The sequence below is a fragment of the Coptis chinensis genome, chromosome 8 (assembly GCF_015680905.1).
Source record: "Coptis chinensis isolate HL-2020 chromosome 8, ASM1568090v1, whole genome shotgun sequence".
NCBI classification, from domain to species: Eukaryota; Viridiplantae; Streptophyta; class Magnoliopsida; order Ranunculales; family Ranunculaceae; genus Coptis; species Coptis chinensis.
Genome location: NC_141463.1, coordinates 53,739,164 through 53,756,657, shown reverse-complemented (window position 1 = coordinate 53,756,657; position 17,494 = coordinate 53,739,164). Strand labels below are relative to the sequence as shown.

The 17,494-nt window shown below is 37.5% G+C and overlaps 1 protein-coding gene and 1 pseudogene across 2 annotated transcripts; both read right to left on the bottom strand.

Moving 5' to 3' along the window:
• Positions 1 to 2,058: 2,058 nt before the first annotated feature.
• On the bottom strand, positions 2,059 to 2,421 carry LOC147481945 (uncharacterized). Its single transcript, XM_086579134.1, has one exon. The coding sequence runs from the start codon at positions 2,419 to 2,421 to the stop codon at positions 2,059 to 2,061; it is 363 nt and encodes a 120-aa protein (XP_086435260.1).
• A 1,510-nt stretch (positions 2,422 to 3,931) lies between these two features.
• Positions 3,932 to 17,179, bottom strand: LOC147481944 (disease resistance protein RGA2-like; annotated as a pseudogene). Its single transcript, XR_015205487.1, has 5 exons — positions 13,992 to 17,179; positions 8,448 to 8,676; positions 7,785 to 8,200; positions 5,544 to 5,614; positions 3,932 to 4,578 (listed from the first exon to the last, which is right to left on the bottom strand). The product of XR_015205487.1 is annotated as a disease resistance protein RGA2-like (transcript).
• Between the last annotated feature and the right edge of the window lie 315 nt (positions 17,180 to 17,494).

Genomic DNA, 17,494 nt, shown 5'->3' with positions numbered 1-17,494 from the left:
CTCTAGTTACATAATATGAAGACTCTATTATCTCAGACTTGTCCTTTTTGAATATCCATTTCCTTCCTTCTTAAACCATCTCCTAATCCCGCAACACCTAATAAAGACCTCTAGCTCAATTAGGAATAGGTTAGTGTGATAGTAAGTGGCAGATGTGTTTGATCGACCCCGGCTTCCTTGTTGTCATTGAGATTGTAAGGTAAAGTGTGCCCATCGCATTAATCGGAGTAGATTAAACTTGAGTGGAAAAATCAGAGAGGTTTTGTCTTGACATTTATGTGAGGACCTACTTAAGGACGCTTATTCCGAAGTTCTAAACAAACCCGCTAAACATTTCATAGTATTACTCATTGTTATATGTTTATTGTAGATGATTGATTATTATGCATATATTAACTTAGGGTTTTTACTGTTATTCTTATGTAATTGCTATAGAGATGTATAGATAGTTGAGCATGAAGGGGAAAACAATAGTTTTATTTCTTAGTCGTTGTAGTATAGATGAAGTTTGTGAGTACCTTCATCTGGAAAACTCTCACGAGGTTATAACTCGGCCCACTAGGGAATTCCTAGTGGTTTAAGGCCTTGTTGCATATGGTCAATGCAATCGCGACTCAAGCTAAACAAGATTAGGTAGAACTCCATTTTTGGTCACTTATTCTAATTTCTCATATTTGCTCGAGGACAAGCAAAAAAATCTTTGTTGGGTGGTTTGATAAGAGCCCAAAACTGTAGTTTTAACCCCTTAATAATCATACTGTTAGACCAATTATGTGAATAATAAGTAAGAGTTAATACTGATTACGTGTTTTTATGCATTTCAGGCTTCAAAGTCCATTATGTGAGAAATGTGCCACTTTAGCGAGATAAAGGAGCAAAAAAGTCACAGAACTTCGAATGCCATATCTTTGGACTCAGACCTCGGATTGAGGCCTACCTTATGTCAAAACGACCGGCTCGGAAAGAGCTTTGCAATGGTCCAAGCCTTGACCCAATCAGAGGAGCAGAAGTGGACGAAAAGTCTGTGGAAGCTAACTGCAGCTGAAGAAGCCTTTTTGGACTGAAAGAATTGGGTTTTGGGCCCGATTCTCCGCCCAACCCATGGCTCCAAGCCCATGCACGAATTTTGGATCTGGATGTATAAAACAAAAGCTTAGCTCTTTGTTAATGGTAGCTAGTTAGACCTAAATTAAGATATAGAATTATAGATCTAGTTTTATTAATTAAATTAAGTTTTAGTTCCATTTAAATTTTGTTTTAGATTAAATCTCTGAATCATTGTTCTTGATAGATTAGATAAATAAAGTAGTAATTTTTATCAAGTTCGAATTTGTCATTTCCATTTTAGATCTAAATTCAATTCTTGTCATTGTTTTATTCCCGACCATTAAATTAGATTCATTATTGCTAAATTAAGTAATTCTCAAATTCTCACATTATGTTTAGTTTAGATTCAATGGTAAATGTTAGATTGATGACTCAAGGCTAAACCTCCATTAGAGGGGTTGATGAAGCCTTGATGAAACCTTAGTTGTTTAGTATAGAAACGCGTTGTAGCATCTATTCCACTCTAGAAGGAAGCCATGAGAATGGGTGACGACCTCACATGCTAGTTAGTACTTGGTAGAAATGCCATGAACACTAGGGATTAGACTCGAATTCTTGCCGTGGAAAACGTAAGAATCGAGATACCTAATCTGTACTAGGTCATTAAGTTGGATTCGAGGTGGATTCAATTCCCTCTAATTCCTTTATCTAGAGTCAAACAATAGTATTTCCATAGCATTTGTAGTTAATTTCTAGTAATCATCTTAATTAGCAATCGTAGTAGTATAATATTTTCTCAGAAAGCTCTCATTGACTTAAGAGCGACTAGTTAGACTTAGAAAACAATCCATGCTAGGGAACTAGGAGTGGAACGAACTTCGTACTCCATTTAGTGCAATTCGCATTGAGAGTAGAAGCTTTGATAATAGACACGTAAAAGTATCAAGTTTAGTTTACTTACGTTTTGGATTCGTAGTTCATTTCGTAGGTAAACTACTCATTTTTATATTATCACTGTACCACCTTCAGTTTTGAGCATTTACCAATCGCTAGGAAATTGAGACGGGGCATGATAGTAATATTATCCCTACTATCATGCTCCTCCTTCTCCCACTTTGGCAATCTAATTAAGTGAAACTCTTTCAATTTTGGAAACAGTACCATTGACGACGACGACGACAAAGAAGACAACATTGAATCTCCATTTCCAACCCTCAAAAGATCTGCACCCAAATGTTTCACCACACTTAGATCATGTAGCCAGAGCTCTTCAAGAAATTGTAATTTTCCTAGAGTGGGCAACACCTTCAAATTTGGGCACTGGTAAAGTTCCAAGTATGTAATATTGGACAATACAGATTCTTCAACTGACATCATCCAAGGAGGGAACGTGAAACCAACATAGTTTCCTATTCCCAATCGTTCCAAGCTTTCTTTATGTGGTTACAGATTTTCAAGAACACCTTCCATATATCCTTCGTATCTCCTCTTCGCTACTGACATGTTCAATTTCTCTCAAGAACAACAGAGGGAAGGATTCTTCATCTCCAAAATTCAACCCCAACTCTGAAATGTTTTTCTTTTTTTGTAATTCTGCCAGTTTAGCCTCATTCACACTTTTTACATGTCTTAACCCTCTAAATACTCTTTCAATGGGTGGCAGCTCTTCTCTGGAAGTCTATCGACTCAAGATAGACTTATTCATAAAAAGGTCCTCAATACTTCTTCATGTTGCTTCTGTGATTCAGCAAGGGAGAACTCGAAGCACCTTTTCTTTGATTGTCAATTCTCTACAAATGTTTGGGCACTAATGAAGAATGTTATTGGTCTAGGATGATCTGTCAAAACTTCCAATGCGGAATGGTGTGATATAATCAACCTTTGTAGACAACACAACATTCAAGTTGAGATTTATAAGGTTTATGTATGTGCCACTATAGGGCATCTTTGGAAGGAACGAAATGGTAGAAGATTCAGGAACAATATAAATTCATGGAGACATGTTGCTAATTCAATCCTTAAGGAAATGAAAATCTATTTGGGGATTAGGATCGACTCTATTCAAGACATTGTTGCCATCAGAAGTCTGCTAACTAGACTAGACATTCAAGTTTCATTCAAAACTAAAGAACCAATTTACTGCAAATGGAAGTTTCCTCCTTCAGGTTACATGAAACTGAATACCGATGGTTCTTTGAAGTTGAATATTGTGGGATATGGTGGTATCGTCATTGAACAACATAGGAATGTTTTACTCACTTACACAGGAGGAGGTACCCAACGTTCAATAATATTCTAAGAGCTTAAGGCTATAGAAGTGGGACTTATCCTCTGCCAACAACATGACTTCCATAAGATCAAAGTTTGCTCTGACTCCCTTAGCAATACAAATACTCAAAGGTTTAGAAGATGCTCCATGGTATTGTTGTAATCTAGTTGCTACAATCAGATATCAAATTTCAAGAATGTGGGATATGATGTCATCTTCTCTCATGTTTATAGAGAAGTTAATAGTAGTGTGGATTACCTAGCTAATCTATCTATGTCTGTTGATGAGAAATATGTTTGTAATGGTCCTCCCTTAGATAGTAAACTCTCTGAACTAGTTTCGAATGATCTAAAGGGAACGATTTATGTAAGATCTTAATACAGGTTAAGGGTCTGCCAAACCCTATTAACTCGTTTCAAAAAAAAACCCTCTAATGCGTAGCCTTCCTTTTAGAAAATTGAGATTTCCTAGTTCCCCAATCACAGACTCTTTGCTTCTATCACTCACAACAAACTTACTTAATGTTCAAACTTGCCTCAATCTCTCAATACTTTATCGTGGATAATAATTTCGCTGCCCAGTAGCTTCGACTTCCAGATGTCTTAGGTTAGAAAGTTATCTAATTCCTTCTGGCAATTTGCAAAGATGTTGACAATAGTTAAGCTTCAATGTTTGCAAATTAACTAGACTTCTCACTGTCTCGGGCAATTCCTTCAAACCTGTAAGCGACAAATCAAGGTACCGAAGATGTAATAATCTACTCACTTCACTTGGAAGTACTTCAAGGGCAGCATCACTATATCTATCACTTAGGTCCAAGGTCCTAAGGCATGTCAACTGATGGAATAGTAAATTAGAAGGTACTGACTCAGATGATCTGGCTACCAGTGTGCGTAATTTTCCCGCCTCATAAATAGATGGATTGTTTATATCATCAACAATCAAATGGTGAACCTTGGGACTATAGATTTTGTCATTATTCACCAAAATAGAGCAATCAGTTTTTGTGAGGAACTTGGCAAAGTCATGTACGAGATCATGCATCTTGCATCTAACAATGTTTCCATCATCATCTTTCTCAAAATCTTGGAAGAATGAACGCATCGCCAGAGCATCAAAATACTCTACACTAACCTTCTCTAGCTCTCTTGCTCTATCAGAACCGAGATAACCTTGAGCCATCCATAGCTTCACCAACTGGTCCTTCTCCATGTTGTGGTCTTTAGGAAAGATTGCACAGTACATAAAACATCGTTTCAGAACTGAAGGCAAAGTATGATAGATTAACAAAAGAGCAAGTAAAAAACTTTTTTCTTGTGTTTCCCAAACGTCACTTTCTAATACACCCATCCAATCTTCTTTTGCTTGTTTGAATCACATTTGACTTGCTAATGTCTTGACAACTAGTGTTAGAAAAATAGATTTGCACAAATCCATTGAGATATGAATTAGTAATTTGTCTCCCAAGTTATCCCACATTGAGATGAAATGGATTTCTCTTGAAATAGTACATAAAGTGAGAAAAACCTTTTCAAAAGGATGTACTAGTTTGAAATAGTGCATTATGCTGAAAAGGTGCGACCTTTCGAAATGTGCACTGGTTCAAAACAGTGCATCATGCCGAAAAGATGTGACCTTTCGAAATAGGCACTGGTTCGAAATAGTGCTTTTATCTGAAATGGTGTGTCTTTCCGAAATATATGACTTTTCAAAGAGTTGCTTACTTTTTTCCAAGAGTCTCTGTATTGTTTCGAAGAGGCACCACTCACCTATAAATAGTGGATGAATTTAGAGAGAAAGACACCATATCACACAGAGTTCTGATCTTTTTCTTCTCCCCCTATTCTTAGTCAAATACTATGTTGTGTTCGCTGATTCTATAGAATTGAAATGTTAACTTTCTATAGAAGGAAATCCTTTCTATCTTGGGAGACAATTTCCCATCAACCTTCAAGTACCGTGAGGGGGAAAATCTGTCTTAAGGACATAGTGTATCTACACTAGGCTCGGATTTAACTAAGAAGTACAAGACAAAAGGTTTGTATAGTTTGGTAATTGGTAAAGAGTAAGTATAATTAAGTTGGATATTCCTAACAACTTAGAACAGATTTTTTATTCTTCTTTTTCTTTACCGAATAGAATTTGGTTATGTTTTCTTTTCTTTTTTGGTTTAAAGGAATAACAAAGTGTGGTTGTATTTCAGAAAATGCAACACCACCAGTTATACCTGCTGTATTGTTCCTATTGATATTCCCCATTCTGTTCCTCATGGAGAGAAGCCTGAAAAGTTCAATGGAACTAATTTCAAGCACTGGCAATAGAAGATGCTCTTCTATTTGACCACCCTTAACTTGGCAAGGTTTCTGTAGGATAAGGCTCCTGATGTAAGCCTTAATGAAACCGACAAAGAGAAGGTTTTGGCAAGGATGCTTGGTTTCATACTGATTTCTTGTATAGAAATTATGTCCTTAGCGGGTTGGCTAACTCATTATATAATATGTATAATGTGTTCAAGACTGCTAAGGAACTTTGGGATTCATTGGACAAGAAATACAAGAGTGAAGATGCTGGCATGAAGAAATTCATAGTTGGCAGATTTCTTGATTTCAAAATGATGGATAGTAAGACCGTCATAAGCCAAGTCCAAGAACTTCAAGTAATCCTCCATGATGTCATTGCTGAAGGAATGACCCTAGGAGAATCTTTCCAAGTGGCTGCTATGATTGAGAAATTACCACCATCTTGGAAGGATTTTAAGAACTATCTTAAGCATAAATGCAAAGATATGAATCTTGAAGAACTGATTGTCCGTCTAAGGATAGAGGAAGATAAGCGCCTATCTGAGAAGAAAGGCAAGGATCCCATGGTGGCAAAGGCCAATGTTGTGAAAGGATCAAGTGTTAAGGGAAAGAGGAAGCGCCAAGACAAAGCTTAAGGTGAAGAGAGTAGTACGCTTACAAAAGGTTTAACAAGAGAGCAAGTGGAAAGATTAGCAAGGGGAATGGGCTTAAAGCTTTTGAGATAATCAACTAAGAGTCCTCATAATGGAAAAACCAACCTAGTTGACTGGAGATCCCAAGATCTAGGTTCAATGGGCCAACTGAATTATGTTTGTGACTCAATTAGCATTGGAGAGTAATATTATACTCTAACCCATTCCTATATAAGACAGTGCATATCTTCCGCGAGAACCAGGATAAGTCAAGCTTTTAATGATTTACTATATCTTGGAAAGTTATGTTATCCAAGTGGAGTATTGCATGATACTCTTTATAGAAATCACCTATGTGAGTGTGAAGTGGGGCCGCTTCTATGAGAATTTTAAGGCAAATGTCTTAAAAGCACTCTCTGAAACCAAAAAGTGTTCAAGGCCAAAATGAACAAAAATGTGAGAACCAACAGTATTCGAGAAGGTACTGCGTGAAGATGATTGTCTAGGTTTATACAAACGGCTGACAGTTCAAGGACATTAATTGAAGTCTACTGATCGTCCAATTAAATCCAATCGTCTTTCACTAAGGCAAGTTCAAGGCCTCCCATGCTACTTGACCTGATGCAGTATATTTTCATTTGTAAAAGAACAGAAATCCGATGTTTATGATAGAATAAGCCAAATTTTCATTCATGTGGGAGATTGTTAAAAAAATGGATTTGCACAAATCCATTGAGATATGAATTAGTAATTTGTCTCCCAAGTTATCCCACATTAAGATGAAATGGGTTTCTCTTGAAACAGCACGTAAAGTGAGAAAAACCTTTTCAAAAGGATGCACTAGTTGAAGCGATTGCATTATGCTTAAAAAAGGTCGCGACCTTCGAAATGTGCCTTTGGTTCAAACAATTGCATCATGTCGAAAAGTGTGACCTTTCGAAATAGGCACTGGTTCGAAACAGTGTTTTATGCCAAAATGGTGTGTCTTTTCGAAACATGTGACTTTTCAAAGAGTTGATTACTTTTTCCCAAGAGTCACTGTGTTGTTTCGAAGAGGCACCACTCACCTATAAATAGTGGATGAATTTGGAGAAAAAGACACACCAGATCACACAGAGTTCTGATCTTTCTCTTCTCCTCCTGTTCTTAGTCAAATACTATCTTGTGTTCACTGATTCTATAAAATTGAAGTGTTAGCTTTCTATAGAAGGAAATCCGTTCTATCTTGGGAGACAGTTTCCCATCAACCTTCAAGCACCGTGAGGGGGAAAATTTGTCTTAAAGACATAGTGTATCTACACTAGGCTCGGATTTAACTAAAAAGTACAAGACACGTACAAGACAAAATGTTTGTTTAGTTTGGTAATTGATAAAGAGTAAGTACAATTAAGTTGTATATTCCTAACATCTAGTAGAACACCTTTGCATTTTTTCGTGATTTCCTGTCCAATTTCCATCAATTTTTCACACTCTTCTTCTGATCTTCCCCAAAAAGCTATATGTCTGAATATTTGCCAACATTCATCATCTGATAACTATGCAAGCTTGTGTATATAAATTGAGCCGATCATTATGGCAACTGCCTTGTTACGTGTGGTAACGATGATTTTGCTTCCTCGCTCCCCACCGTCTAGAGATAGTTTCAATAGCTCCCAGTGGTTTGAATCTTCAGTCCAAACATCATCTAGCACGAGCAAAAACCGCTTTCCCTTTAGTGAGTTGTACAAAAGTTGATGTAGAGGTTCCCACCCAACCACTTTTGGTGGCTTCCCACCAGTAGCTTGTTCAATGATTTCTCTTGCAACCCTTTCAAGTTCAAAAGGTTCAGAGACACAAACCCATATTTTCAGCTCATAGGTGGTTGCTATAGTTCCTTCGTTATACACTAGCTGCGCAAGAGTTGTCTTATCGAACCCGCCAGTTCCAACTATTGACAATATAGGTATACGGACCTGAGTTTCTTATTGACTAGTCTCACATAGCAGCCTACTTAGTATAGTTTGTTAGTCAAGATCCCGACCGCATATCACTGATACATCCACAACAGAGCTAGTGAGTTGTTGAGGTTCCCCGTGACTATGACTCTGAACCAAGCTTAGTGGATCCTTGTTGCGAGCAATCCCATCTAGTCTTTTTACTATGCCTTTAATCCTATGAGCAATGTCATGGCGTACACCAACATGTTTAAAGCAAACATACAAAGAAAACAAGTAGGAACGCACCCTGTTCGTTAGCAGAAACGAGAATTCTGGTGTTCCATTCATCCAATACATCATCTGCATCATACATCACATCTTTGAGCTCTCCCAACCAAATCTTTACTGCGTTATCATGAATTTGTTTCTTTTCAGCATCTTCAAGCTCCGCTTAAACCAAACGGAGCTTAGTCTCGAGGTTTTCTAATTCTTCACGAACCCCCACCACCAACCATTAGAAGAAGCAAATACAACGGGTACACTAATCAATAAGATTGATCGAAGCTACCAACAAATAAACTATACACCATTTGATCCCACTCTTAGACAAGGTTGCTGACTTGTGCAAAGACTCTGCAAAGTAGGGCTAGGAATGGTACGGGATCAACCCGAATCCGACCCATATCCGAATTCATTTTTATCCGAATAGACCATATCCGAATCTAAATTATCCAACCCAAATATCCGAAAACCCGAACTATTTTAACAAGATTCATATTTTGATGCCTAAAAATAATTTATATATGAAAATCATTAAAATAATATATTTTTTTGTGTGTTTTTAGTGGATATGGATATCCGAAATCCGACCCGAATCCGGATGGATCCGGATATGATAATGAGTTTTGAGTGAGAATCCGACCCGAACCCGCTCCATTTCCTGCCCTACTTCAAAGTGCCCATTTTATAATCTGTTAAAATAATTGTTTGTGACCTGGGCCATTAAATTAGACAAGCTGAGCACAGGTGAAAAGCATACAAAACTTCCTGGAAATATGCAAGGATGTCATTGCTGACATCATGAATAACATAAAGCTTTAAAAAAAATAACGTAAGTATATGATATAGTTTTGTGCCTTTGAGCTTCTTTCATTGTTCCAAACCATCATTTTTTTCAAACATTTTATGAACACAGGATAAACAGTGTTATTGTGTTACTAAACATATACGATCAGTTGCAATAAATGGGCCCGTCTAGCATGTCTTAATCCAAGGGGGTTTGCTTCTAATTCTTACAGCATTTTCAGTACGATTTGCATATTTGATATCCACTAGAAATATAGGTAGAAATTTTTTATTGCTTGACGGACGCCTGGACAACCAATTCGATCTATCTAGGAGAAGTAAATTTGCGGACGTGCAAATTGCTATGGATTCGACTGTAACAACATCCTAAATTATACAAAAAAAACCGAAATGTATCGATATAGATCAGTTAGCATTTACGAAATACGTCTGATACCATATATTTCGTCTAATCCGACATTTTGACCCTAAATCACTTATCGCACGGTCCATAATCATCAAAACATCGAAGCCAGATTAGCCAGAGTGAACAACCAAAACACCCTTTAACTAGCAGAGGCAGACCCCAACAACTAACATATCGATCAATCAATAGAAAAAAAAAAGCTCGGCGCGATGGCAAGTAATGCGGCGGTGCCATTCTGGAGAGCAGCAGGGATGACGTACATAAGTTACTCAAACATATGTGCGTCACTGGTTCGTAACTGTCTCAAAGAGCCTCATAAGTCTGAGGCCATCAATCGTGAAAAGGTCCATTTCTCTGTTTCCAAATGGTCAGATGGTGTCGCTGAAAAGCCCAGTAAGTTTCTTTCTCTTAATTCGAATTTAAGATTTCTATTGTTTTTATTTATACCATAATAGGTGATCCCCAATGTAACATGAGATTCTCAAAAAATTGATCAATGAGTTTACTGAGCACAGGTTCCCTGATACTGTGGTAATCGACCTCAATATGCTTAGTTCTTACGTGAAAAACTGGATTGTTTGCAAGAGCTATGGCACTGATGTTGTCACATAGAATGCGAGGAGGTTTCTGTAAAGGAATTCTCCTCATATCTTTTAGTAGTTGGCAAATCCAAGATATGTCTGCAGCGGTGTGATATTCACTTTCAGTAGATGATCGTGCTACTGTTAGTTGCTTCTTTGCTGACTAGGATATTAAATTAGGACCTAGATACAAAATCCACTAATAGAGCGTCTATCCATGGGGCAACCAGCCCATTCGGCATCACTGAATGCTTGCAGATGAAGTGATCCTTTGGTAAGCCAAATACCATGATCAAAGGTACCTTTCAAATATCACAGAATTCTCTTGGTGGCAGCTAAGTGTGGTTGCCTAGGATTATACATAAATTGGCATACCTGATTAACAGCAAAGGATATGTCAGGTCTACTCCAAGTGAGGTATTGTAATGCACCGACAGTGGATCGGTACTCTGTTGGATTTGATACTGGATCTCCTGTGTGGTTGTCTAGCTTGCAACTTGAAGATATTGGAGAAGAGCATGGCTTTGCGTGCTGCATATTGGATTTCTGTAAGAGATCATAGCAATATTTGGTCTGTGATAAGAACAATCCATTAGTGCTTCTCTGTATTTCAAGACCTAAGAAAAAGGATAGAGAACCCAAGTCCAGCATGGCAAATGAGTAACTGAGCTCTTTTATGAGAGTATGATAGAGTGAGAGTGAGCTTCCAGTAACCAAAATGTCGTCCACATAGACTAAGACATAGGTAACATCCTTGGCATCCTTCCTTATAAACAATGAGTGATCTGCTTCTGACATGGTTAGGGCTGGTCATCGAGCTACCCTAGTCGAGTTTTGCTATACTCGAGCTCAACTTGCACATGCAGAAGCTCGACTCGAACTCGCCTTTGAGCTTAATATTGAAGCTCAAGATCGACTCGTCTAGTTCTACTAATAGCTCGACTCGTTTTACACTTCGAACTCGAGCTCAGGTTTGAGCTTGACTCGCACATGCAGAAGCTTGACTCGAACTCGCCTTCGAGCTTAATATTGAAGCTCAAGATCGACTCGTCTAGTTCTACTAATAGCTCGAGCTCGACTCGTTTTACACTTCGAGCTCGAGCTCAAGTTCGAGCTCGAGTTTAGTTATGCTCGTTTGAACTCGAACTCGAGCTCAAACTCGAAAAAAATGTATATAAAACATTAAAACTAGTATAAATTGTAAATTATAGTTTGGTATAAAGTATAAAATGACGTATAAATTATAAATTATATACTACGTATGAGCTTCTAAAACGAGTAGCTTGCGACTCAAACTCGAACTACTCGCTATCTAGAATGAGCTTTAAATTAAGCTCAAACTCGACTCATACTTTTGTGCAAACGAGTTTGAGTCGAGCCTTCGAAGAGCCAAGCTCGAGTTAATCACGAACAACTCGACTCGATGACCAGCCCTAGACATGGTGAACTCAAGAGAGAGTAATGCTTGATACAACTTTTCATACCGGGCTCGTGGTGCTTGTTTAAGTCCATCTAAGGACTTAACAAGCTTGCAGACATAAGTAGGCTTCAATGGATCAATAAATCCTTGTGGCTACCTCATAAACACCTGTTCTTTCAATGCTCCATGTAAAAAGGCATTGGACACGTCGAGTTTCCTGATATCCCATCCATAATGTACTGCTAAAGATAGAAGAAGTCTGATAGTAGTAGCTTTAGCAACTGGACTAAATGTTTCATTATAGTCCAGACCACTCTTTTGATTATAACCCTTGGCCACCAGTCGTGCCTTGTACTTGTCAATTTTGCCATCAACCTTCTGTTTTAGCCTGAACACCCACTTATTTCCAACCATGTTTTGAGAAGGAGATGGTGGTACAAGATTCCATGTGTGATTCTACAGGGCATTAAACTCCATTGCCATTGCATCTCTCCAGTTTTTATCTTTGATGGCTTGAGAGAAACTTGTTGGAGTAGATGGCAGGCTTGAAAGAGACACATGTAGTGTCAAGGGAAAGGCTTTCGGTTTGTGAATGCCACTCTTTGCTCGAGCTTTCATATGATGATCATTGGTTGGAATGACACCATTGTTTGAAGATGAAAGATTACTCTTCTGGTGGGCTAGTATTTGAGGTGGGAATGTCGGAAGATAAAGATGGAGATGTTTTTGACGTGGAAGAAGTTTCTGGTGGTGAAACAAGTGTTATATCAAAAGGAAAGGATTTAGTGAGTTAAAAGAGGATTTAGGATCATTTCTAAATGGAAACTCATTCTCATTAAAAATGACATGCCTTGACATATATATCCTTCCAGTGGAAGGATCAAAACACTGATATCCCTTATGATTTAAACTATAACTGATATACACATGGCTTAGATCAAAGTTCTAACTTATGTGTGGTATATGGCCTAAGCCAGGGATAACACCGACATCCCAAAGTTTTGAGAGCAGAGTAATTTGGACAGTAGTTGAAGAGTTTTTCAAATGGGGATTTGTTTTGAAGAAGTTTGGAAGGAAGTCGATTTATAAGAAATACAGATGAGGAGAATACTTCAACCCAAAGTTTGTAAGGAAGACATGACTGAGCAAAGAGAGTTCTCCCCATCTCACTAATATAACGATGTTTTCTTTCAACAATGCCATTTTGCTGGGGTGTATGTGGACAACTAAATTGATGTCTAATACCATGAATGGATAAAAAAGTTTCAAAATAAGTACCAGTGAATTCTCCACCAGCATCAGTGCGAATGCACTTTATCAACTCAAGATTATTTTCTATTGATGTTTTGAATGCTTGGAACACAGAGAAAAATTCACTCTTGCATGATAAAGGGAAAAACCAATTGTATCTAGTGAAATCGTCAACAATACTGACATAGTATCGAAAACCATTTAAAGACATGATTGAACAAGGGCCCCATAGATCAATATGCAACAACTGTAAAGGTTTTGAAGTTTTACATACGACACTAATGAAAGGTAAACGAGTACAGTTTCCTAAAGTACATTCTTCACAAAATGAGGATGCAACTGAACCTTGAACATCAATTTTATTATCATGATGCAATGACTGTAAAACTGATGAAGAAGGATGGTCGAGACGATGATGCCAAGTTGTTGGAGCCTTGGTGGTAAGAAAAACTTTTGATGAATTGTCTGGAGTTGATGAAGAAAGATGAAGAGGATATAGATCGTTTTCAGTTGGACTTTGGAAGAGTATCTTCCCTGACATATTGTCCTTAACAACACAAGAATGAGGAGTAAAAATGATTGAACAATGATTATCATTCACGAATTTATGTTTTGAGATAAGATTGTGTGTGATGTTAGGAACGTGTAAAATATCCTTTAGAAGAAACTTATGATTTGAAGTAGGAGAACTAAGTAAAGAAGAACCAGTTATAGAGATTTTCAAACCTTGTCCATTGCCTACTGTGAATCTGTCTAACCCCTTGTAATCTAAGTGAATGGAAAGGTTGGAGAGATCAAATGTGACATGGTTTGTGGCCCCAGTGTTTGCGTACCAGAATGATTCATTGAGGCTTCAGTGATACTCGCAAGCATTGCTAGCTTTGAAGGTGGTATTCGTCCAACATACGAATGGTTCATGTGATTGTGACAGTCGATCGCAACATGACCAAATTTATCACAGATTTGACATTGAGGGCGTGTTGAACCTTGACCATAGTTCTGAGAATTGCACTGGTTGGAATTATTGTTGTATCCTCCTCGGTTACTATTATTTCCTTTGCCTCGGCTGTAGTTGCCATTTCGACCACGTCCTCGGTAGTTATTTCCATTGTAATTAGTACCATTCCAATTTCCATAGAAATTATTGTTATTACCATTTCCACGCCAGAGTTATAGAAATTTCCATTTCCCTTGCTTGAAGATTCTCCATTTCTGATTGTTGAGAATGCATGAACAGTATTTAGATGAGACTCATTCTGATATCCTTGTTCCAGAGCAATTTCTTCACTCAGAAGCAAGTTATGAAGATCATCCACATTAACAGAAGTTCCTCTTGCCCTTATTACAGTTGTGAATGGCTTGTATGCTTCTGGCAATCCTTTAAGAACATGGAAAACCAACTCACTTTCCTTAACTGGTGTTCCTGCAGCTGCTAAACCATCAGTGATTTCTTTAATTTGCTGAAGATACATGGATACTGTTTTCTCGCCTTTCTGCATTCCTTGCAACTCTGCTTGTAACTGTAGTATTTGTGCTTGGGATATGTTTGAGAAAGTAGACCAGAGTTCATGTGATGTTGGGATGCCAACCACAAACAGAAGAAGATCTGTTGAGAGTGTTGAGTTAATTCATATCAACAGAGTTTGATCTCTTTTCACCCAGTTCACATAATCTGGATTTATTGTTTGTGTAAGTGACCCATCATCATTCCTTTTATAACGTTCTGGACAAATTTCTGTACCATCAATTATACCCATAAGATCAAACATGTTGAAGATCGGTAGAAAGAACTGCTTCCATATCAAATGGTTCTCTCGAGCAAGTTTCACTGGAACCATATTTGCAATGTTAAGAATAGAGAAATTGGAGTTTGAGGGTGGCATTCCCATTGGAAGATTCATGTTGAAATTGAAAAAAAAAATCGGAATTGTGAGCCTGATTTTGCACTTGATTTTGATTTTGATTTTGATCTTGAGTGTTTGGTGTTGGTGTTGGTGTTGGAATTTGATTTTGTGTTGTTCTTATTGTGGAAGAATAAGATTCTTGAATTGAGAATTTGAGGTTTATTTATCAAAATTATGAGATCTTGAAGATGAAGTGATCTAATTTATGAGATCTGGAAGATGAATTGATCTAATTTCAAAGATGTGATCGAATTAAGCAAATTCACATACAATTGCAAATGAATTAAACTGATTTGCAAAAAATTGAAATCAAATTGAGCTGATTTCGATGAACTTTGATTGAAATTGAATGATTTGAAGAAAACATAGATGGATATTGAGAAATTTGGGTTTTGTTATGGTGATGAGCACTTTGCTTAGCTTTTAAGCTTTCATGGCTCTAATACCATAACGAGTAAACAAGAAATAAGGACAAGTCTGTTTTTCATTTCCTTTACAGAGACATGTATTTGTACTATACATTCTAAGTTCTTAGCTTCTAGAACTATTCCAACTGAATCTGTTACATTGTTGACTAAGACTTCTCTGTTGACGTGTCTTCTTGGTTAATAATGTACACCCTACTATTAATTATATATGCTATTCTACACCCCTCCATTCTCATGGCATTCTGCCCCCGCAAGTACTTATATGCTTGCAGCAATGTGTTGGTGTGGTTTTTGGGACATCACGGTATCCCTATGCTGTGGGTGGTTAAACTTTGATGTGAAAATAATAATAATAATAATAATAATAATAAGTCCTTCGCGGCAAAGCTCTAACGTGGTTTGCATTGCTCTCACGACACCTCACTGGGTCTTGGAATGTGGGAACTCATGGCACCTCGTTACCATTTCTGTTGGGGTGTAAATTGTTAACCCACATTGAGGAAGGACGTAGGTAGAATAACCATTTTTCTTCTACCCTATTCCCAAAGGGGTGCAATAAAATATGATATTTGGAGTGGTTTGAAATCATTTTAGAAATCATCTTCCAGTGGGTTTAGATGTGATGTTTGAGATTGTCATTAAAAATGGTACCACCTCTTTCTATCTATTTGTACACTACTTTTTCTTGCATTATTAATACAATTGAAATTTTTCTGGTAAACAATAGAAATTAGTAGCTTGTAGATAAACATTGACATCTCAATTGGTGATATGAAGTTCGGTGAAAGCCCATAAGCACATGGTTGACAGTCCTGTACTTTTAGGGTGTAACAGTGGTTTTTCCATTGTCTTTGTGTGATTTTGGTTATATGTGGCAGTGCAACCAAACAAGTAATCTAATTGCTCTTGGAAATGTTTTTGTATTTTTCTCTTTAGGTCAGGTTGGTAATGCTGAGATTACAGTAGTACGAATAAATTTGCAATAGCTCTCTAGATCTAAACCTAGATTTAAAATGTAATCATCTACTGAATAACCTGCAGTTAACTGTAGACTGTGGCTATTTATTGCTCAACCACTGAGATACTTTGCCAAAGTGAAGTTTCTGATTTTATGGGTAGGTTCATATCCATGATAGAGAGGACTTCGATGTAATGAGGCGAGAGGCCTCACAGTGTCTGTTTGAGCAATCACGCCCTTTTGGCAAATGTGCATTAAATATATGATATTGCGATATCATGGTATTATGCTGTTTTTAAATTGTTGCAGCTGGAAAAAAGTCATCGCACCCCACATGGCATTTATATTGTGCTTCACATCTACCAATCTTAATGTTTGGGATTAAACTTTGCATATTATAGTTGTATCTCCTATACTGATAACTTCTTTTGCTGGTTTCAGCCCTCCGTTCAGATGATACATCTGAAAAATGAAACTTATGAGCAGAAGGCAATTCTCATGGTGCAAGGAGTAGCAATCATTTCTCTTTTACTTGGTTAATAGCTTCATTTTGTTTGGGAGATTACAAACCTAATGCATGAACCCTGTATAACAGGGTGTTCATTGTAATAATGTCATTACTTGTACTTTTGAGCTAATTTCACTATGCTGCCATAGGAAAATCTTTTCATTTTGCTTAATTAAGAGTTGAATTTTCCTATGTTTGCACATATAGTTACATTCCGTGGATACGAAAATCACAAGTTGTGATGGTGTATGAATGGTGCTTCCAAATAGAGCTACCGCCCCATCAAGGAAACACTTGAATAGCTGCCTCAGTTGAATTGGCTCAGTTCGATATGTTAGTATATTTTTGACTGTTGCACCAAATAAGCGGCGTGTTAGTATCAGACTATCAGTATCAGGAATCCTACTTAGTGCGTAAGTTTCCACTGCTTAAAGTGTATATGCCTCCATTGCGTATTCTGAAGTGAGGTCAAAACGTCAGGGTTACAGGATATGAATGATTAATTTGAACCCAGGCACCAAGCATCAATGATAAGTGGCTTTTGGGTGACCATGTTAATAGAGTCCCTAATGATGATTTTCAAGAAGCCCACAGGGCCAGCATATTTATCATGTCTTTGTATGTTTTAGACTAGTAGTCCTGGTGATCGGACAATCGCGGTCATTCAACCTCTAATCTATGTATCCTAAATACAGTATGGGCTGGGCCGGATGCCCAAACTTTTTATTCTGAGTGAAATGGGTTTAACGATTTTTTGGAGAATGGGGGCTAGCATATGAGACAAAACC

Excerpts from the sequence above, each read along its gene's own strand:
- LOC147481945 (XM_086579134.1), bottom strand. The coding sequence starts at position 2,421 with ATGTCAGTTGAAGAATCTGTATTGTCCAATATTACATACTTGGAACTT.